The 24,862-nt window shown below is 31.0% G+C and overlaps 1 protein-coding gene across 1 annotated transcript in view; it reads left to right on the top strand.

The window, feature by feature from the left end:
* LOC118187160 (uncharacterized) overlaps positions 1-24,862 on the top strand; it is a 157,806-nt gene that overhangs the window by 45,744 nt on the left and 87,200 nt on the right. Inside the window, exon 2 of the mRNA XM_035357368.2 lies at positions 5,441-5,677. Within this exon, the coding sequence (XP_035213259.1) occupies positions 5,441-5,677 (237 nt within the window). The remainder of the gene's footprint in view (positions 1-5,440; positions 5,678-24,862) is intronic.

Below are 24,862 nucleotides of genomic sequence, written 5' to 3'. Positions count from 1 at the left end.
CCAGTCGTTCTAGATCTTCTCCATCTCTATGGACGAAAGTGGTGCAACTAGAAATCTGCGAATTTCGATTTGACAACGTAGTCATGAGATTAAAAAAATATCTAATAATTCAACTACGTATGTGTTTTTAAACTCTATCTGTCAAACAATAGAAGATAAAGTATTTGTTCTCGGAGATAAAATGATTTAACTAGGTATTATTACGTCCAGAATTTTAATGCCATCTCTTAAGGCTATTCTACCTCCAGTTTTGATCAAAACCACAAACCACTGTAACGTCTGAACACCCGTGTTGGCTGAAAGAAAAGAACTGTTGCCTTTTAAATATTTATTTTAAAAACTTGATAAAAAGTTCTGGATTAGTAATAAATAACCTAATAAACCATTACAGCCAATATTCACACAATAACCGCTGGATGCAGGATTGTGTCTTCTTCTGAGTCTTTTACCACATAAAAAGCTGTCACAAAAGATCCTCTCTTTCGTTTTATTCGTCGCATTGTCGGAAAAATACCTGAAATGGGACAATTACTGTCCCTTATGTCGGGAAACCGCACCAGGGGATTTCCGCTACACCTTTCCTCAAAGTTCCCTGTCAATTAGTCTCTGAACAAAACAGGAAGTTCTTCTCATTAAGCACCTGTGTGTTCGAGGTGTGCATATGTTGTCATACCACCTTCGTTCAAGAAGGATAAAAATGTAAACCATCTTCTGCACTTTGCAAACACCGTGTACAGTTAAAGCATATCTAGCCTACTCTACTTATGTTGTGCTATACAATGTAATTAATTGCCTTGTTTTATTCCTTCTTCCAGCATTCCCTCGTGGTGTAAAGGTAGCACCCTCAGCGCATATTCGAGTGGTCCCGATTCGAGTCCCAGCGAGGGCATCATTGTTCATTTTTCATGTCTCTTCCTTCAAATTAACCTAATGACTCTGCAGTCCTTTAAAAACAATTATAAAGAAATTGTAAATATCTATAAAAAAATTTAAGAATATAGCCGCAAAAAATAGTATTTACAAACCCTATTTTTTATTATGTAAATGAAGACTTTATTGTATGTTAAAAGCTTCTAATAATCTTCATGCAGTATTGCGCAGCGCTTATTTTAATATTTGTGAATTAATGTCATTAAAATTATCAGGGAAATTAAATTTTTAGGTACTCGTAAAAACTAAAGTGATAAGATGTAAATTAACGAAGGAAATAAATCATGAATTTGAAATTATTTAAAATTATTTTACATACTTGAATTAATTATTTACATTACTTAATTATTTAATTATATTTATTACTTATTTATTACATTTATAATAATGTAATAAATATGACTTATTTATTACATTATTAATGTAATGTAATGTACATTACAATTACTACTAGATATGCTTTAACTGTACACGGTGTTTGCAAAGTGCAGAAGATGGTTTACATTTTTATCCTTCTTGAACGAAGGTGGTATGACAACATATGCACACCTCGAACACACAGGTGCTTAATGAGAAGAACTTCCTGTTTTGTTCAGAGACTAATTGACAGGGAACTTTGAGGAAAGGTGTAGCGGAAATCCCCTGGTGCGGTTTCCCGACATAAGGGACAGTAATTGTCCCATTTCAGGTATTTTTCCGACAATGCGACGAATAAAACGAAAGAGAGGATCTTTTGTGACAGCTTTTTATGTGGTAAAAGACTCAGAAGAAGACACAATCCTGCATCCAGCGGTTATTGTGTGAATATTGGCTGTAATGGTTTATTAGGTTATTTATTACTAATCCAGAACTTTTTATCAAGTTTTTAAAATAAATATTTAAAAGGCAACAGTTCTTTTCTTTCAGCCAACACGGGTGTTCAGACGTTACAGTGGTTTGTGGTTTTGATCAAAACTGGAGGTAGAATAGCCTTAAGAGATGGCATTAAAATTCTGGACGTAATAATACCTAGTTAAATCATTTTATCTCCGAGAACAAATACTTTATCTTCTATTGTTTGACAGATAGAGTTTAAAAACACATACGTAGTTGAATTATTAGATATTTTTAATTAATGTAATGTTAATTAATGTAATGTAATGTACATTACATTACATTAATAATGTAATAAATTTTACTTATTTATTACATTTATACTTAATTATTTTAAATTACTTGATAGATAATTTTTTAAGGAAAGAAACTGAAAGTAATACAAAATGATTCGCGAGAAATAAAAATTAGCAGTTAAATGACAATTAAAAAAACTTATTTTTAAATGTTACTGCAATAAAATTATAGTTGTAGTAAAAACCTCTTAATCATAGCAATAGTCTTAGAATAAGCATTCAGTATTAATTAACGGAAAATGACTAGCAGATGCTTTATAAATATCAGTAATAGGTGCGGTTGAGTAATAACAGTGATTTTTAAGTGCCTGCAAATTACTATCTAGATGTCTTACACTGTGAAAGATAATTATAAATATGTTGTTACTATCATTTCTACGCATTATTGATAGGACATTGTTTTAAACTAATCTTTTTTAAAAGTGAAAACAATTATATAGAGCTAAAAATTAGTAAGAATGATGTATATTGCTTTTAGTAAATTGTTCAGGTATGTTACTAAATAATGTTCTAATATCTCTCTCTATCTTTATATCATTAAACGATGAATAATCTATATGCATGTATGTATGAAATTTCTCGCATTGTGGAAAATAGCGGCAGCTAGTATTACCAAATTTTGAACATGCACTGTCTCATCTTGAACATATGTACCTTGAAATGCAAGTTTTGGCTTTCGAGTTTATTTTTTTATTAATTTTTTATTTTGTGCAAATTCAACGAGTTTTTAATAAAAAAAACTAGTGTTTTAAAATCAATTTGTTGCCAAAACATAAGATACTTGAGTTTCAAATTTATTCAGAAAATTCCGCGGTTTTAAAATAATGTATTCCCTTTCTGGAAATAAAATAATTTTGTCTTCCATGCGCCAGTGTATAATTATTCAGCAAAGCTTAAGGTATTTAATTTTCTTTCAAATTTAACTCTATGTTATTGATTGTTAATCAATAACATAGAAATCAAGCGATTTAGCACTGAGCGATTTAAAAGCATTAAATGTTAATCGCTAGGTCGATCCGTGAATCACACTAGCTGAACTCATTAAAATCACTCTCTTTGAGGCTGCGCAGGTGGCTAGTAATTTATAAAACAGATTAAAATCTCATACTACGCAAAATGACAGCAGCTATCAAAAATTAATCTGGTAGGTTTATTGGTTAATATTACATAATTTGTGTTGCATACAAAATAAAAGGTAAGTAGACAAATTTTCTAGGCTATTTGTTAGGCCACTTTACTGATAAATTGGATGAGGGTGTTAATGTAACATAAGGTGGTGCGAAAACAGCTCTTTTTACTCTTCTGATTGTAACAGGAGTGATAAAGTAATCAAATTACACCTGATCATATATATTTTGACTTTTAATAGTCAGGGTTTTGCTGAGTTTCAGAAAATCACAGGAAATTTGCATCAAGTACATATTAAAGACGTTTTGTAAAGAAAAGACTTATGCCAGTGTTGCTCCGCATCAAGAATCACTGACCAAATATAAAAGCTGTCCAAGTTGAATCAGAAAAAGATACTACGTCGGATAAAATGCTCAGATGTCAAATATACCAGTCGAAAGCCTCGAGAAATCATACACTCGGCACGGATTAGAATTTTTTATTATCACAGACAACGTGACCAGGAATAAACTTTCTTGTTCAGTTTCGATCATGTATCTTGGGGCATAGGCGGAGATGAAGCATTGGATGTATATCGAATAGCGTAATTCTTAACACAATACCAATAGAATCTTGAGCTCTCCAACTGAAAAATACTCGTACTTCTAGAATTCGTACTTCGTAGATTCTAGAAAATTCCTTTCTCGGTATGAAAACCTAGTAAAACTTTTTGTGAATTCGGTTAAGACAAATTAAGAGAAAAAGAAACTTTCACAAGAATATGAATTTAATTAACATGAATTGCATATCGTAAATCAGAAATTAATCACTGGACAACCGTTATTTTCGCTGAGAAATATTCTTTATACAATTCTTTTAACCTTATTCCTATTAAAAACGCATCCAATGTCTTCTTCAGTTAGTGAATTGTATTTTCCTGATGCCTTCTGCATGTATCAGAATTCATTAATGATTTTTTCCAATTTTCCCAACAGAATTTAAAACCTTTTTTAAATTTTAGTTTATATTTCTTAAATACTTGGCACTACAAACTCTTGCTTTATTTATAATAACATAATTCTTTTTTATTTGGCTTCTTTAAAGGATATATTTTGAAAAAATATGAGGAATATATTTTCTTCCCTGAAGCACAAGGAATTGTGTCATTCGCCAGTTTTTTTTTTTTTTTTTTAATTCACCGTTATCCTTCTAAAAATGATTTAAGTGGTAAATTCCGAAATTCTGATACGAAGTGAACATAGAAGTAAAAATGTCTTCCTTCCATTTGACTCTCACGCCAAAACGTTAAGCAGTCAAGTCAGAAAAAAAACGAATAAAAGAAAGGTATTTACTTCGGGAAAAAGGTATCCGTATGGAGTTGAATATTGCTTATTCCAATTCGCTAGAGGTTCTCTTTCATCCATTTTTAAGATATCCATATTCAATTAAAAAATTCCACTGTATTGTTCTTTTTAAGGACCTCAGGGAGCTGTTGTTGTTTTTACTTATCAGTTTTTGTGCGTTGCAAATAAGGGGCATCATGCCAATTGATGAAGCCTGATATCTTTCGCTTGCTTACCAAAACTCAAAATTATATAGCTCATCATTGTAACAAAATCAATCCCTCAAAATAATTTAATTGTACTTCTTTAAATTCTGCAATGGATTTTATTTTACTTCATAGGAATAAAATACATTTAAAATGCATATCACATTACATAAACGCTACAAATTTTTTTTGCGGTTAATATCGTCTATAACAAATGTAAAAATAGTATTAGTATATATATTGTTAGTTTTCTGAAACTATTTCCTTTTTAATTTAATTCCTAAAGCAGTCTTTTTCAAAGAATACTACTCATACTTAAAAATTAAATACAGAAGGAAACACCAGGGTTTTCTTAAATGGAAGTTGTTTTGTATTTAATTGAATTTTAAATTCACTAAACCATACCTTGCAACGGTTAATTTTGCTAAGTTTTAGTATTAATTTCATTTTCTTCTAATTTATTCACAAACGTCAAGTCCGTCTTGTTTCATCGTCTTCTGATTTGCGCTATTTTCATCGATGGAAAGTCTAGCTTAAAGCCACTTGCAATTTCTTCGAACCAAAGGATTGAAACTCATCGGTCCATACAATTCTAAAAGATAATTTTTTATTACCTTTTGTATGTTTTTAGAATTAGATTTTTAGGAAGTAGTAAAGAGAGTGCTTAATTGTAATCTCATTTCAGGCATCCCAGGTGTTGGAGTACCGACACTGACTGCTGCTTCTCTTCGGCCATCCTTCCCTCTCCTTGCGGATGGACTTCCAACGTACTATTCGGGACTTTGGTGTGGCACCCCTCTGTCCCTCAAGGACCCAACTCTACCCCTCTTCCCTCTCTTTCCCCACTACTTGCCATCCTATGGATTTTCCGTGGAAACCAGCTCTGCTCCAAATGCTGGAGAAAGTTCATCCGCTACAGCAGGTATTCCGTTTGTTATTTTAACACACAATAATGACTGCTTGCTATTTAAACACTTGAAAAGCTAAAAAAAGGTCGGAAACTTGCGTTAGTATTCTGCATTAATACTATTTTTAAAAGAAATCTTAATAAAGACTGTAAAAAATTCTAAACTGCTCTGCGAGGAATTATGAAACTGTTCAATTTGTAGAATGCAGTGTATGTGATCAGTGTATATTAGACAAAAAAAAGCAATTTACTGTTAGTGGGTTATTTAAAATGGTATTTTAATCCTAATTTCCTTCTTCGAAAATTATAATTCTCGTAATTTTTATTTTAATTTAAATTCTTTAATTAAGAAAAAAATTCGTCAACACAATAACAAGTACAGGACTTATAATTTAATAAATACAATAGCAGCTACAGTATTTACAGTAAAAATATAATAAGCTTACCTTTTAAATTTTTGTAATTTTGTAATATTTCTGGAATTTTATCATTTTTACTTAAAATTATAAGCAGTATATGGATTTTATTTACTTACAAATGGATTTTAATTTCCTTCATTAATTATTTTTCAAGCAGGTTTTTATTATTTTATATTAATTAATTTTATACATAATTAGAATTGCTTATTTATTTTTCAATTTTAAGTATTATTTAGTAGTATATATTTAATAAATGACATCAGAAGCGTCTTTCATTAATAACTATTCATGTAATTACTGGTATTCTTACTAAAATGTTTTAAATTTTATAAATGTTTTCAGTGTGTTGTTGTTTTGAACCTTCTTGTTATTCTTTATACGTGAAATGCGAGAAAATATAAAGAACTAACAGTATAGAGAATTATAAACAGTAAATACTAATTACGAATGTTTTTGAAAATACACAGGCAGATAAAACTTAACTGCCTGTGAAATGAAAGCGTGTAAAAATTCTTCGCCTAAAGATGCTTCTGACGTCAAATTAATTACTTATTATAAGATCCATGTTATTGCACAACAGTGTGTTTATTAAATGTTAAATATTTTTTACTATTTTTCTTTTTCATGAAATTTTCCGAACACAAAGACTTGCGAATCAATTTTATTTTCTTTTAAAATTTTAAATAATATATGTCATTCTAATTTTAAGAAATTCTTCATTCTTACGTCTTCTGCTGTGCATCAATCACTTGCAAACTGATATTATAATTTTTGATACTACACAGTTTTCTAATTTCCCTAATCATAGTCTACATTTATATACTGGAGACATTTTGTTGACGCATGCATTTAGTTATGTATTATTTATAATTTTTAAACACTCGTGCATTCCATCATCATTAACTTTTTATGCATATCATTAAAGAATACGTAATGAAATATTTTGGATTGTTTCTAATATAGACTGGAAATTGTGTTAGAAAGGCGGCAGTAATTTTACAGCATCTAATTTTTTAGATGATGTAAAATAGGCATTTATAGTCTTCTTCATAAACGTTGGCACTTATACAAATCCAGTTGTATATAACTTATTGAAAACAATTATCTTGATAACACAATCTTGAAAAATATGAATCTTAGGAGCTGATTTCAAACGAAAAGCTTCCAAACATTTCAAGTGTGAAACGAAAGGATTTCTATGTATAAGATATTTCAATTAATTTATTCAAATAAATTAATTGAAATATCTTATCCACAAATGTCCATGCCTTTTTCGGGATCTGAACCAAGCCTATGTCTGTGGTAATAAGTTTTCTTAAATATTACATTGAATAAATATTGAATTTTTTTAAGTTAGAAGCAGAAAAAAGTCTTTTAGAGTTAATTGATGGAAAAGTACAGGATGGATAATTGCTTTCCTTTCTTTAGGAAAGTGAAAAGAAAAACCTGATAGCTTGTAAATATTCTCTAACGACAATCGCGTAATAAGAAAAGTTCAAGGAACTCATCAAATATCGCGAATCTTCTGTCGCTAATCAGCGTTTGTCATTTACCTAATTTCAGGTAATTCAGGTTTCTTCTTCAGGTTTGTTTCTCTGTTCATTTGACAGACTTGATAAATTAGCTTTCTTTTATTTTTCTGCATTGACAAAATCTGTCAAATTTAGTTTAACTTTGTCATAATAAATTGCAAATTTTAGTGTTTTTATCATTTATTTATTTTGTCTGAGCAGTTATTTTTTTTAATTTCTTATTTTTTATAAATTTAAATTTTAATATAATTTTTTTTTTAATTTTTACTATTCAAAAGTGTTTTTTTAACAAAATATCTCAATTTCTTCCTCTCTTCTGCTACTTTTATCAATGCGTTCTACCGTTTTCATTGTTATCTTTTTAAGGCAATTGAATTTAAGGTATATAAGCAGAAAAAAGTTTTACTGTAGTAAATCAACAAGTTCGTTTATCATTTCAATTGCAGTGAATCTGCTATAGTTTATTGCTTGAAAATAGGCACCGGTTCCGACCCCTCCCCATGTGGGATCGTAACACTTGTCGTCATCACCGCCTCATTTGAGATCGTGTTCATTCGTACGCTTTTCATGAAGGGAAACACCCTAACGGAAATGAAGTGGAAGAAAAAGAATAGGCAAGTCAAATTGTCTTCTGTAGATGCCTTTCTTGAGGTTACAAGGCAAGTCGAGTGGCGGAACATTACCTTGAAATTCCTATTACAAAGTAGCGGAGTATAGCAATGGTGATTCATTAATCATAATATCAAATACCTTCATTATCATCATTATTAATAATAATGATGTTAATGAACATCAAACATCAAACTATCAAACATCTATAATAGTCGAAGCGTTTCCTAAATGTTTGCTAACCGTAAGGAACTGTAATATACGAGTATTATAGCCTGTTGTTTTAAAACAAGCACTTTGAAGTCATAGCAACCCTTTCCTCATTTGTAATCGTAACGTGTGTCGTCACCATTGCAAACAAGGAATTTTGGGATATTAGTAAATTAGAGGATTCGACTTTTTGCCCGCAGTAGCATTGCCTTGGTTATGAATCATGGTATGTCAGTGGGAGAAATGTCCTTGAAGTATCTATTCTAAAGTAACAGACTAAAATCACTGGGACAGGCAGAGGTGTGGAATGGCAGAGTTATAGTATTCAGTAAGCCTTCAAAATGCATGCATGCAAAACCTTTCCTCAAAGTGTCAATTTAAGATTGTGGGTTATAAAAAATATAGCGTAACACAACATTTTAAAAATACAAATGTAAATCATATGTTGGGTATTCTTATACAGTACTTGCTGTGCCACAATATTTTCCGCAAAGACATTTTACTGCATAGAACGGAGTTCTTTGAGCCCGTTGCGCAAACAAGTGCTCACAAAATCTGCTCCTCCTTCGGAGAGAGGAACCAAACTAAATGTAAAATTATCCAAACCATTCGCATCTCCTAAATGGTCAAACTTTTCCAAATGAGCTGGAATCGGACCATACCTTGTCAGAAAGCAAAACAAATGTTGTATATATATCACTAACGAGTGCCTTATCAGCACAAGAAACTAAGATATGGCATTTTCAAAACAGTTTATAATTAAACATCTTATCAATTCAAGGCTCAATAGTGGATTAATGATAAAACCTCTGAATACTGGTAATTTGACTCGGGTTCCTATTCCGGCAGACAGACTGGTTGCATGAGAGTTTTCGTCGTTATTTCACCTGCAAACTGAAAACTAGCCAGTTTCCTTAAACAAGCATTTCTCCTCTTAAGCAAACAATCCTAGTGTGCTGCAACAGGATCCCAATAATCCAAAATCCAGTCCATTCCTTTTAATTGAGGTAATGCTTGAGAACAATGCAATAATATTTAACATTTTATATTAAGAAAACTTTCCAACTTCCCTTGCTGAGGATTATCAAACACTCCTGCGTATGCAATAATGCTCATCTCGTAAGCTTTCACTGATGCTAGGCTTTAAGCATCTGTGGGGACCATGTGGTCTCTTCCGAGTTTAGCTTTCGTAACGATACATTTTAAGTTCTCCATTTTAGAAGAACCTACAGTTTTAAAAATTATCTCATTTCTCCCATGCATGCTGTCGTGCATGAGAGAAAGTGGTTACCAAGTTTAGGTAGTAAATTGGAAGATTCTTGTTTCGAATCACGGCTAGGTAGAATTGATTTTTCATGTTTCCTGGTCCAAAATATCAAATAGTCTCTAGACAGCCACAAATGTCCGTGCCTTTTTCGGGATCTGAACCAAGCCTATGTCTGTGGTAATAAGTTTTCTTAAATATTACATTGAATAAATATTGAATTTTTTTAAGTTAGAAGCAGAAAAAAGTCTTTTAGAGTTAATTGATGGAAAAGTATTAAGTTTTGAAAAGTATATTAGTTAATTATATGACTTAATTAATTCTAAGCTGAATTTAAATCAAAGAAATGTTAATTACATCGTTCGGGTGCTTTGGCATTCTTCTATCAGAATAATAATTTCGTCATTACAGTAGAAAAATCCATAATCAGACTGCATTTTCTTTCCAGTCAACAATGTTTATATTTCGTCTTTAAATAATGGAAAAGGACAAGCGATAGAAAAACAAACAAGGCTAGAATTAGGCGCTAAAACTGCTTAACAAGAAAATATCACCATCTTCTAATTTTGCAACAAGTTGCTTTACATCTGCAAAAAACGTCCCTCGAAGTAATCACTGCAGAAATACAAATTGTGATTATAGAAAGTGAAAAAAGAGTGGTGAAACGTTCTGCGCCCGTTTTTTTTTTCATTCTATTTTCCTTCTTCTGCTTCTTCTTCTTCCATCTTATTACTATTCAAATGAGGCAAAGGGGAAAACAGAATCAAATGGCGCGAAGTGAATATAAATACTGTAATAACCTCGGAGATTTCCTCGCCTGGAGCCAAAACTGTCGCCGAAATCGCGCCATTTCTCTCGGGGCGCAAATAATCTCTAGTTTGCATAAAATAATCCACTTTGGCTCATTTTGCTGATTTAATCCTCACTTTTCGAATTTATGATGAAAGATAATGCAGAGAGTAGAAAGAATAAAAAAAAGAAAGGTAAAAGAAGAAGCAATGAAAAATCTTTGCGAGAAAAGGAGAGAAATTATGAAAGAAAACATGAAAAATTTTTCTTGCATCTGTAGATGGTGAACTCAGAAATCACGATGATTGTTACTCTAAACTGCGTTTTGGGAGTTGAGTTTGATTTAAAACAAGGTATAATTACATCATAATGACTGAACTGAGATCTTATGCTTAATTGCATTCTAATTCTAGCTTTAGGGAATACATTAGTCTCTTATTTCATGCTTATTAATTATTTTAACGCTCTCCTAACGTTCCACCCGTATATGATCTCTATAACTTGCAAAACGCCTTTTAACACTATTTCTTATTTAAGACGATAAAAATGATTATCACATTTTGCGCATCTGTCTGAATTATCAAAACACATAAAAGAGAGAGAGAAACTTTCTTCTTGTGGTGCTGAGAATGTAATTCCATTCCTATTAATAGTTTAAACATTTGGTTTTGAGCTGAAACATTTTTAATGGTAATAATTCTAAAATTGTATTTTTAGATAGGTCTGTCATAACTAGAGTCAACTCTGGATTAACCGGTGTAATATCAGAAATGACGTTCAGGATTAACTCAAAATCGCGGCTGATACAAGAGCACACGGAAGAGAAACGAACACAAGCAAGAGGAATAATCTGTATTATAATTAACAGAAAAACCTGATGTGGCTACCACATGACTTCCTGATATGATCTATTAAATTATACAACTCTTTTCCTGCACTTCATTTAAACTTACTTCCTCGAATTTCATTAACGACATATTTTTCATTCAATCAATTCAGTTTTCACTCCGTGGTTAGGCAAAAATACCTAAAAACTCAAAACATCTTCATGAAAAGTTTAAAATACAATAAATAAATAAATAAATAAAACATCGAATACACATATAAACAGTCAAAAATCAATTTTTGTAAATAAAATTAGAGTTTCTATACATATTCAAGAAATTTCGGCCAACGAGCAGAAATGTAAAGTTATCGGTACACCAAAGTTTCATTTTTGGCCCCACTGGGCAGAGAGATCTTGAAGTTAGTGCATCAAGTGACTTAATTCACAATACTGCTAAGAGTCTTCATATGTAAACAAAATCCATCTTGTTATTCTTGGCTCCACTTACGCATTTAAATTGTTGATATTTCTACAATTATTGTATGCAGATTAATTAAAGATATAAAATCCTTAACCAGAACGCAATAACAATATAATTCAATCACTTTTAAAACAAATAAATACGTAATTTACCAACATTTAAGAATAAAAATACAGAGCTCACGGGGTCTGGTAATAGAGACCTTTTTAATATATTGAGGATTTGTGATAATAATTTTCTATCTTTCTGGGATAAACCAACAACTTTTCCTAAACGTTGTACTTTTAATCTAGAACCTAGTTAATCCGTCTACGGAAACCAAGAATTGACTCGAAAAACAAAAATATTGGCAATTATGTATGTAATCAGTATCACATTTTCAGGGATAGTCTTTTTTATTTTTTTCTCCACTTTTTATTTTTTATTCTTGTGCTGTTTGAAGAGATTTGACGACTAATTTGCTGAACATAGTCGCTGGACTGATGTTGAAATTATGAGGATTTAGATTTGTTTAGCTATTAATTGTAATATTCATGTATCAACAGATAGCATATTTCAAAACCGTATGGAGCACTTTATTTTTACAATATGTCAAAAGATAACATTATATTTATTTGACGTCCGTTATGCCCCGTGCTTTATGAAATGTGAAGTTGTTGAATAAAACCCTTAAAATTGGCGTAAAGAACAAACACTGCTTAACCAAAGTGATATTTATAATTAATAAAAGCAGTATTCCAATTTCTGTGTAACAGAATATTTTTTGAAAACTGTTAATAATAATTTTACATAATTCAAAAACTAACAAATATAACTTATAGCAATACTTAGTAAAAATGCACCAGTGCCCATAACCGTACTGAAGCAATAAAAGATTTAAAGATCTGTCTACATAATTATTTGGTTATTTTTTGAAACTTTTAATGAAAAAGATCGACGAAATTCCTTAGTTTGCATTAGATGTGGTGAGAATATCCTGATTAACTGTATAAATAATGAAAACCGAAATGCAATAAATGAAAATGAAAATACATGAAATTTCTATAAAAATCATTTTAGCACTGAAGGATTGTAATACATATTTTCAGTAGTGCGTACATTTCTGTAGATTTTTCGTTTTATTCAAAATGTGCTTTTATAACTTTAGTTGGCAGTTAAAATTTTCTACATTTGTATAAATATATTATTTCTTTAATATTAAATAAAGTTTGAAATTTAAGCGCCTAAAACTGCAAATGTGGGAATACGTTTTATTATACAAAATTTTATTTTACGTTTTATTAAAAATCTATAGGTGTTTTTTACAATATAGTTTCTAAAACTGTAGAAAATTTTACAAATATATATACAAGAGGACGTTTTGAAAAGTGTAATTAAACTAATGTATTTGAAATTTGTTTTATGCTACCAAAAATAAAATGTTCACCATTGAAATGACCTAACATTACGGAAGCAATCCTTGTGGATAATTTCTATGCAAAACTAGTAATGTTTATATTCTTAAAGTTAATTTCTCCAGACATAATGATCGTTCTTTTTTCACTTTTTTTTAAAATTTTCATTTTCTGAATACTCTTTATAGATTTCGCTTTTGATTTCGGAGAGTAAAATTTATGACCTAATGTACTCAATGCATTGAAGCTATTACTTAATTGAATAACAGAAAAATTTTAGGTTTTTATTACATTAACTTAGTAATAAAATCTAACAAGAATTTATCAATTGCTTCTCAACGTAACATACGACGCTTTGATATCATTATGAAATGAATAATTATAAGTTTTTTCCTCTAACATGTATGTCAGTGTGCTATTACCTAGTTGGCTATTCACAGTTTACATTACTATTTTTAAAATTAAATTAAACTATAGGTAAATTCATGTGACTTTCAACAAACACTGAACGACTGGCAACTGCTTTTATCTACGTTTTAACTTAATTTTGAATTTGAAAATTCACATCTGTTTTAAAACCTCTTATGAAATTTGTTTTCACATGTTTTGCTTTTCCTAGCTTTAATCCCGTTGATAATATGTCAGTTGTCAGATATATACTTTTCTTAATATAAAGATATTAATTTATAAGGTATTTCTCCCGCCTTCTTAGCATGCCTTCGTAGTGTAGTGGTCAGCTCGCTGGGCGCGTATTCCAGAGGTCCGTGGTTCGATTTCCGGCGAAGGCGTTGCTCATTTTTCATCTTTCCTGCTTCGAAATAACCTAATGTCTCTACAAGTTGGGATACGTGAAGAAATATGAAAAATTCTCGAGATAATTCAGTGGGATATTGACACAGTTTAATTTTATTATCATTGAAAGCAAAGCAGATTGCTCAAGAACATCAATTAGTAAAATTTTGAGTTGCCTTAGGTAAAAAACATTGTTTAACATATGATTTTTATTAAGGTATTCGACATTTATCTGAAGTAACATACAGTCTCTTAGTTATAAAAAGAAGAAAAGCTTTATATTTGTGTACAGTCCCCATTCATGCAGCTTCGTCTTTCTTCAAGCAGAGAATGGACTGTTCAGGTCAAAAATTTAACATGGAAGACGTGGAGTGGCGCTGATTTCCGGGATCAACAAAGTTAAACTCAGTAATTAACCCGCTCAATCTGGCAACAAGGAAGAATTTTTCGCCGATAGATTCAATTTGCAGCAAACTTAACTCCTTTTCTCAGGCAGCATTCACTAGATGCAAACAAACTGCTGATTAGAATATCAAATTGCTTTTCCATAGAGCTTGATCCAATAAACGTTATCGCTAGCTGCTTCTTGTGCGTTGCCGGGTCTTCTTTCGGGGAAGCGAAACTTCTCCTCGATCCGGCAGGCGACGCGTATTTTTAATTCCGGACGCATTTTTACGGCGGAATGGCTCCTGATTGAATTAAAGCGCTTTAATGTGTTTAATATTCGCTATCAAATTAGGCAATGGAATCTGCTTCGCCCGCTTTCGAAGGTTAGGGATTTTAAATCTTCATCTTCTTTTTGCAATCTGGATAAGAATCTTTGCGATTTGAAGAGATTTGCATTTCTGAGATCATGATGGACGTAAATCAACTTTTTGAATAAAAGCTGTGTTTATAAAAAACAAAGCTTCCTTTGTGAATGATTGGGGAAAGGAAAATGCATCCCAAATTTTTTTAAATAATGCTTCATCGTGAGAAATAAGTACAATGAAATATTTTTGCAATCATTCAGTTCATTAAATAACAGCAGGTTTAATTCTGGCAGAATATTCAGCTTATATCACGGAAGTGCTGAAAACTAAGTGATATATTGAATGCTTACAGGTCCGATGAGAGGTTAATAAAATTTATTTTATCCGAAGAGATATTTCAGAGTTTTGGAACTTTCCTCAGAAATACTCGTACAGGTGTTCACAGTTACACGAAGTACAATCATTAATTATGCACTTCAAACTACTAAGAAGGTTTAAAACGGGACATCACAAGCAAAGCGCAATTAAAAGTCTAATCTTTCAATAATCCGAAATCGGTCTGAATTAACAGTTCACAACAGCAAACATTAAAGGCAGATGCTCTCTCCAGCCTTATATAGTTTTTATTCTGCAGTCGAGATATTTCTAGTACTTTTTGCTTCTTGAAACTACTGGAAGCATGTTAGGGCCAGATGCCGTTGCACTAATATAGTGACCAATTACATTTTACTCAATTACAATACCTATTACAGAGATACAGTGACCCGATCAAAATGCCGACGAACGGTCGCCAAGTTTGGTATCTATTTACAATTTGCCCCCCAAATTTGGTAATGACAAAAATTAGTCACCAAAACCGCAACCAGCTTGGAGATATCTCGCCAATTTATCCAGATAGCCTTTACTCAATGTTAAATCAACTTACCCCTATATTCTTATTTTTCTATCTTAGCATCCTCTCTCTAGTTTTTCATGTTATATTCTACAAACAAAATATAACAATTTCGCATATAATTTCTTTAAAATTATAATATATATTAAATATAGCAAATTCTATAACTAATTATGAACATTCTTTGAGATTTTCGTTATGCATAAGTGAAGAGTTAGTGCAAAGAGTTAATTTCAATCACTAATAAACCATTTCTAACTAACTAAAGATTGGTATAAGAACTGTTTCCAAACTTTAAATCCATTCATAAAGTGCAATAAAATTTTCATTGCGTAAAAATTGGTATATATTACATTTACAGATGTATTGTGTAAAACAATTTTACATTTTAAACTTATAGGCAAAAAGAAAGAGACAGCATGCGCTCATGTGCTTTAAAATAACTACTCTGCAAATTTAGATTAAAAGAAAATGAACAAAAAATTACAAAATAAACTTCTTTTCAAAGTTTCAAGTTAATTAATGAACTAAAAAATAATTTATCATACAATCTAACAGGAATAAGAGATTAAATAATCCTGTTTACAAAATTCTGCTGCAGTTTTATATCACAAGTAATTAAAGCATGTTGTGCCTTTGATATATATTTGTAATATCTTATACCTTTGACAATTCAATTCGATTTCGTTATTTTGACCCACACTTTTATTTTTCGTGATATAAAATTTTGTATTAATTTTATAAAGAGAATAATTTCATCTCTTGTCTCCATTAAGCTAAGTTATTTTTCCTTTTAGTTCAGTAATTATTTTATGAATTTCAAATAAAAGCTTATTTATATATTTGTAAAAAGCTTATTTTATATATTTACAGAAAGCTTATTCTATGAAATCATAAAATAAATTTTATAAAACAAAAGCTTATTTTATAAAAAAAACCTTCCCCCCCCCAGATTTTTAGGTTTTAATGAACCGTTATCAAACAATTCAATCCAAAAATCATTTTAACGATTCTGTTACATAAAATGATAAAAAAAACTGCAGCTATTTTACCAAAAAAATCATAAATTGCCTTAAAAATCTCATATAACTTCATTTCGATAATAAAAACATTGAATTTTTAGAATTTCAGTTTGCTCATCAAACGAAAGTATCTGCGAAAAATTGTTTCAACATTAAATTGTAAAACATCTAAAAATCTGTTCACCGTAATTATCGCCTACAATGAGTGTGTGTAAAATGTGAGCTGGATAGCATAAAATGAGGCAGTTTGAAAATGAATGGCAAGGTTTTCACCGTAAGAATGAAAACTAGAACTAGTTCCAAATTTAGGTAATAATCAGTCATCACTACACTGCTATGCAAGTATTGTGACCCAAAAACCACATTTACAGGCGCATTATACTGTGAATCCTGGCATAACACTGCAAAATTTTCTCATTGCAATAAAGTAAATGACGCTTTTATATATATATATATATATATATAAGTTTACGTAAAAGTTATATTCACACTTTATAGATACTAAAGTTTGCGAAATGCTAAGGACGTTTATTATTACTTAACGTCTTCATTGAATAATAATTGCACTTGTAATATATTTCAACATTTTCTTTGCTTTATTAACTAGCCTAATATCATGTATAAAGTGTAAACGCAACTTTCATATAAACTGGTAAATCAAAAGGTTCACAACATTTGTTTCATTACGATAGTTACAGTGCTCTAGAATCGAATTCGTAATACTCTTCAGACACGTTTATCTGTTTAATTTACGCCTGTAAATATGGTTTTTTTGTTATAATCCTCACCTAACAGTGAAGCTATAACTAATTACTGGACAGTTTGCAGATTAGTAAGTCTTGTTGATTAATAATTATGCCCTTTTTGTTTTGGTTAATCGAGCTTCTATTAGAGCTAAATATTTTACAGAAGAAGCAGAATTTGAGATAAAATGAAAAAAATGCTCAAAATTTCCTTTTGCTTAAGAAATAGTACGATTATTACTAACATTTACTTCAATTAATATTTATAAAATGTGGGAAATATTGTGATAATTCATAATATACATTAAAGATCTTAATATATATAAATATTGAAGAAAAGTTTGCTTCATGTGATATCTACAGTATGGACGAAGCTATACTTTTACAATCTTTTCCAAAGTCGAGCCTTCGGAATAAAAAGTGACAAGTGTCATGGTAGGAAGTAAAGAATATTTAACTGTTTGTAATACAGACGGCAGTGATAAATACTGCTCCTTGGGGATCGGTAAGCCCGAGAAATATCGTTGTTTTAAAAACTTAAATAGTAATTTACCTTGCGTCCATTTTCACCGTAAGAAAGATTGGACCGATAGCTCATCGTTTCATGATTCGCTTCTTTGTTTTAATAGTCGAATGTGGCTCATACCAGGTATGTTCTTATGATACTGGGTATATGCATAGTCCATAACATACATGATCTGAACTTAAAAAATGTAAAAGTTCACCACCCAAATGCAACAAGTCGTCTTCAGCCTTTGGATCAAGGTATTATTCCCCTTACGAAGAGGTCTCATCGCAAGCGACTTGTGACAGCTAAGATTCGCGTTGCTGAAAAAGGAAACGGGAACACCAACTTGAATATGTTTGATGCAATAAAAGCTATCACCACACCACATTAAATTTTGAAGAAGGCGTGGATGTTTGTAAATGTATAGTGTCTGTGCGGCATGTCGGCACTCTAAATATGCGGTAAGCCGTTCAAGAGGTAGGTGGTTGTGGAAGACCCCCGAACCCGCCCCTCCGGAGTGCTCTCCATCCAAATTGGGGCGAAATTGAACAAAGTCTTATTGTCATCTGTATGGTGCTCAAGGCTCTTGCCAACGACAGGAGTAGTCTTGCATTTCTTGCCACGATGAATTTCGTGGACTTGTTCTGATGCTGCTGTCAGACAATTGAGTTAAGTCACAATAACAATATTATTCCCTTCTTCTTGTACTCACAAGTCATTAAGCGAAAATTCCCTTAACATTTTTACAGTTGAAAACGCGTATCTGGAACTTTATCATTATGCGATGATTTGTAGGTGCTTTATTTTTTACCATAATATTTCGCATGACGGTGTTTTAAAGTTTTGCACTTCTTTGGTTTCTGCCACGATGTTTTAGAGTTGTTGTGTTTTATTCTCGCTTTCCTTTCTCCTACGATGTTTTCCCTTTACGTTGTTTTCTCCGACATATTTTTGCTGCGATATTTCCATCTGTAACCTTTCATTTACAGTAACATGATTTCTCCTGCGTCTGTTTTCAACAAGAGTGTTAACACATTCATTCCTTCAATCTGACAATTCTGACATTTTTCGGGAAAAGAGAGTAATACTCGACACCATTGGACCGGTAAGACTACTTTCCGTCCAGTCAGGAATTATATATTTGGTGTGGCAAAAATACCCCCTTTTTTAAACACAATGCAAACTGTATAATTTGAAGATATCCATTGAGTAATATATTAAACACATGTGTACGAATAATTTCGGAAAAAGGAAATATTGCATTGGAGTGAATCTTAAGGAAAAGAATTTGGCATATTAGTGACATTCCGGATCCTATCAAATATGCAACTCGTGAATCCAGTGAGATCCTTTTTCATTTTCTGCTACTAGACAAATGACGATGTTTAGATTTCAGGTGCATATTGATTTCTCTATAGCAAGATGCACAGATTACGAAACGCAGTTTCTTCAAATAATATATCAGTTTGCGATATTTTAGTCTGTTTCATCATTAAGAAATATAAAACGAAGAAAGCTAACTAATGTATTTCTCTCGCCTTCTTAGCATGCCTTCGTGGGGTAGTGGTCTGCACCCTGGGCGCGTATTCCAGATCTCCGTGGTTCGATTCCCGGCGAGGGCATTGCTCATTTTTCATCTCTCCTGCTTTCAAAAATACCTAATGTTTCTACAACCAAACGAACAGAAGTTTTTTTTATAACACTGTCTTTCTGCATTCCGCTTTAATCTATTATTTAATCTAAGATTGGCTAATAGTTACAGCATTAGAAGAAGTTAAATTCTTAGCGTAAGTAAAGCTTTTTTGCACAAACCTGTCCATTTTATTATTTTAATTAAGCTCGTAAATTTTTACTGTACAAGTAACTATTTTTTTTTTTAATTTACAAATTTGCAAACAAGCTGTAAAAGTTCTTTCAAAGACGAAATGTCATCACTACTTCATATGGACATAACTAAACCTCTCTCTCTCTCTAGTTCCAAGCACATTATGCACAGTAAATGAAAAATCATGGTTACAGTATATTAAGTTACTTATCATAGTTACAACATATAAGTCACTTATCATAGTTACAGTAAATTAAGTTACTTATCATAGTTACAACATATTAAGTTACTTATCATAGTTACAGCAGTAATCATAGTTACAGCATATTTTGAAAGCTTGCTTTAAGATTTTCATAAACTTTTATTTTATTATTGGTCTAAAAATAGCTAACAAATACAACTTTGAAAAAATTAAATACACTTTTTTAAAAAAATTGCGAATAAAGAATAATTTCCAGCGTCTTAAAGAAAACATTCACATGACTAAAAATGTATAATATTTTTCATTTATGTTTGGCAGTTATCTGAGTAGTTGTTTTCCAACTTCAAAAAGTACAGTTTTAAGAAAGAAAGATTTGGAACTTTTCCTTTCTAAATAAAACTCGGGGTTAAACCTCGCCATTTTAGTTTGAAGATTTTGGAACAGTATCTACTGTTTTAGTACAGTTTTCATCCAGAAGCTGAAGAAGCCATCCACTGAAGAGGTGTTTCGGCGTTACTGGATAGTTAAGTGTATAATTTATCTTTTAACTATCATTGGTAATTGACAACAAGGGAATATTTATATCACGGTTTCAGTTAATAGGTTTCTCACAATTATTTTGAGGCAAAAAATATTCTTCTATACGTACAACAAAAAGTTTCTTATTGTTCTTCTAGTAGAGTCATTCGTCTGTTTGGGAATATCGAGAAATCCTATTGGGAGCGTAAAGTGACCACAGTCCATCGCGAAACGGATCCTTTCAATCCCTGACCTCGTGATTGATGAAAATGGAAGAAATCATCACCGCCTGCCGTACGGAACGACCCTGAGGTGGGAAAAGGTTTAATGGTACGGGGGGACGTCACTGCCAATGAAGGAGATGAGGCCGACAGGGTTATTACCCGGGAGGGGATAGGGTGTCGAGGTTAACTCTCTGACATTCGTGGTTTAAGTATTCTCAACCCGGTGATTCTTTTGTGTGAAGGTTTTAATGGCAAATCCATTCATCGAATTGGATCTTTTCATGTTGTTTATTCTATCAGCAATAAGATCTATAGTAAGTTAATAGATCTCGTTTTGGTTTAGGCACTTTTAAGAATATACATGTTTGAAATTCTTCAGAAGGCTGCCAGAATTTGCTCTACTAGTTTAAAAAAGTTTTCTTTACTAATTTATAAACTTAAAGGTCTTTACTTCTGTTTGGTGATTATTTAACTTTTAGCTTTAATTTTAGAAGCTAACAGTTGTGTCAGAAAATGTTGATACATTTTGTAATAAATGTATCAACATAATCGCTTTGGATAACTATTGATCTCAAACTCTGAAACTAGTATACAGAGGTTTCTATACTATTAAAAATTTCGTGCGAGTTTTCACCAAATTATGATACTAAAAGAGTTTCAACCAAAGGACGATGAAACGTTGAGCAATTGTTTGATAATATGTTGAACCATAAATTAGCAATACTCTGAAATATGAATGGGGCAATGAATTAAGAGTATGTTGAACCATAAACTGGGAATACGTTAAACCGTGAATTTAAAATATTACACTACGGAATGGGAATATGTTGAACTATGCCTCAGAAATGCATTATGCCATTAATTACAACTATGTTTACCATAACCTGTAAAGTATAGGAAGTTGATCTCAGGCATAAAATTTCATATTTGCCATTTTCTGCTGTTACTTCTCCTAATACATTTTTATTCAGTTACTGCTATAGGCGTGCGTATTTGCTTATTTTTATAAGCATATAAGCATACCTGTAGTAATAATTACAGGCAATTTACTATCATACCAATCTCCTTCTCAAATCTGTGTAGGATTATGATCTGGGTTTGGAAGAATGAAAGTATATAATATGTATGATTAAAATACATACTTTCAATACATTAGCATATACGTAAAAATATGTTTTTACAAAAGTGAATGCCTTGTACACCGATACAAATAAGCTAAAATATCTCTTTCCATTGAAACAGTTGAATAAATTGTTTCAGGAGCTATGTGGACAGAAAATTATTCGACTAAATGCCACTACACAACTTTACTGCAACTGGTATGAGTTTCAATAAAAATTGAAAAATTGTGTTTCATATATATGTGCCTTCTCTTGCAAATTAAATTGCATTGAAATTTTGTAACTACGTTTATTGTACAATCCTACTAAATATACACTACACGCATTAGAAGAAGCAGATCTAATATATTGATGAAAAGTTTCATGGTTTATTTTACATCATCATGTGGAAATCAGTAAGAAAGCAATTTTCTAGTTTAATGTTATATAATTGCTAATTTTAGCGTTATACAATTTTGCACATCATATAACGGAATTCTAATGATATATTACAGTTTGACTCTCTGGTAATCTTTTAAAAGTAAAACTAAAGCTGTTTTTAAAGTACAACTATAGCTTTTATCTCATGCTGATTTGCTATTTTACAAACATACATAGCTGCGAGAATAGATTTAAGCTCTTCAGTATTTAAACTCAAAATAGAAATCGCTTTCTTATACAGTTTAAATTATACATTGTTTCTAATGTGTAATCAATCGATATTTAGCTGATTAGATATAAAAAAGCAACTTATTCCATACATAAATTTTATTTTCATTTATATTCCATGAGACTTACAATTACAACCTGTTAAGATTTGGAGATGAAGCCTCTAAACCAGGCATCCCCAACCTTTTTGTCCGAAACAGCATATTCTAGAATATCTGTTGGACAGCCGGCACCATTTACGTTTTCAAGGTGAATTTATAGGTAGGTAGAGTATTTAATACATGCAACACATAAAGAAAAGAGATAGGTCGCCTTTCGCATAGTGCTGGTATCTCTGTTAGACGCAATTTCTATTTCATTAAAAATGAAAAAACTTAAATATATTATGAAACATGCTAAAATGTAATCAGTAGAAACCTATGGAGCAAAGAAAATCTTCCAAAGCTATACAAACTGTTCTATTTATTCAAAAGCAAATTCCATTTTTTCTGCAGACTAAATGTATCTCTTTATAACATGATATGTAGAAACAGGAATATTTAGTTTCAAATAAGTTAGTGAAAAAAAATTAGCCTAAAACTATGATTGCAAAACCTTAATGAAGAACATACTTACATCAACGTACAAACTTTACGCAACCGCTACATAAGAAAATTAAACACTTAAGAAATATTTTTACTGAATGTTGCACAGACTTACATGTAAGCAAATCTTAACAAATTATACCAGTTATATTTTGCTTAACAAATTTATTTAGTTCATATTAGTTTTCATGAAATAATGAAAAACGGAAAAATTTTAAGCACGATGTTTGGCCATAAAACCATACATTCAAAAAGAACATTTGATAATATGGTTAATTAACTAAAATACAATGCATCTTTATCAAAAAATACTTCTTGTAAAAAGAAAAGCTTAGATAATATTTCAAAAAGACTTTAATCAAACAATAAGAGTTAAAAAACAATAAGAACAATCAAACAATAAGAGTTTTAACAAAGCAATAAAAAACTTAGTACTTCAATAAATGCATTTTATACTCAATCAATTACCTTAACACACACACTTAATAAACAGTAACCTGAATTTCTCTCACTTTCAATAGTGATTTACACTATATCAAAGTTTTTATTTAGAGAAAAATTAATCCATCAATTTAATTTTACTCAACGATATTTAAATTTTCCATTCAAAAATGCTTTTTAAACCTTTTAGACGAATTTTGACTAAATGGCTTATTTTTCATGTTTACAAACATTGGAATATTCCAGTATTGATGGCTGACAGGACATTTTTTTAACTGTAACTCGTATGGAGCATTTACTTATGCTTCTCTCTGATCTTTTCCATTCTTATCAAACACTTTTTGAAAGTTAAATAAACAAAAAATAAATTTTTATAATTACTTAACAGTACACATTATAACAAGTATTATTTGGGATAAAATATTCTGAAGTTTGCAAATTTTCTTTTTTCCTGCCTCTAATAATTCTAAAAGTGATGACTATATACATATAATACACACCCACATAAACGTTTTGATTTTTAAAAAATTGTTTAATAAATGTATCAAGACATTACTTACTCAGGGTGACAATACTCGTTATAATTTCTATTTTATTACAGTCTGCATACCCAGATAGCTAAATTATACTACGTTCTACGTTCGTTATGCGTGAAAATAAGAACAGATATTCTGAACGCCACCCACAACAAAAATCTCTCTGTGTGTCCGAAGGTCTTAGCATAGAATGCATACGATATAGTATTTATATTTACAGAAATACACATTATGTTATGAACAAACTTGCAAACATTTTTAGCTATGAATACCTGTAAATCTCTTTTGAGAGTTCTTACGTTAAATATGGTATTAACAGCAAAATGGTGAAAATGTGCTTTAGGTCTTAAAATGATCCACCTTAACAAAATCATTAAAAAATTAATGCGAATAGGTTTTTAACAGCCAATTTATACGTCCCATTTCATTAATACACAAATTTGAATGGATATACGTAACTCAAAACATTATTATGAATAAAAGCAAAAGATATGCATGCCTTGTAATTATCGCAAATTATTTCGATTATTTGCGAACACATGCAAGCCCCCATTAAACTTTCGAGAAATTGAGAAATCAGCATGCTCTGAATGTTTTGCTTTGATTGACAGCAGCATATTACCTTAAAATGTAAAAGACTTGAATGATTGCTATCGATTTCTGAGGTTTCACCATAGATACAAATTAAATAAACCAGGTCTTGGTACTACTTCTTATTTTGAACCAGTAAATGATACAACACTGAACTGAAATTTTTTGCGGTGTAGTTCAAGTTCCTCCTCGCAACTGGTAGCCATTTTCTTCTGTGGAAGTTATAGAAACAAAACTAGACACATTCAGGATTCGTGTTTACAATTTAGAATTTTT

This window comes from Stegodyphus dumicola, chromosome 4, assembly GCF_044657685.1.
Source record: "Stegodyphus dumicola isolate Sdum_Otavi_A_Nest chromosome 4, ASM4465768v1".
Classification (NCBI taxonomy): Eukaryota; Metazoa; Arthropoda; class Arachnida; order Araneae; family Eresidae; genus Stegodyphus; species Stegodyphus dumicola.
The sequence above is the reverse complement of the archived record's forward strand: the minus strand, read 5'-3'. Positions and strand labels throughout refer to the sequence as shown.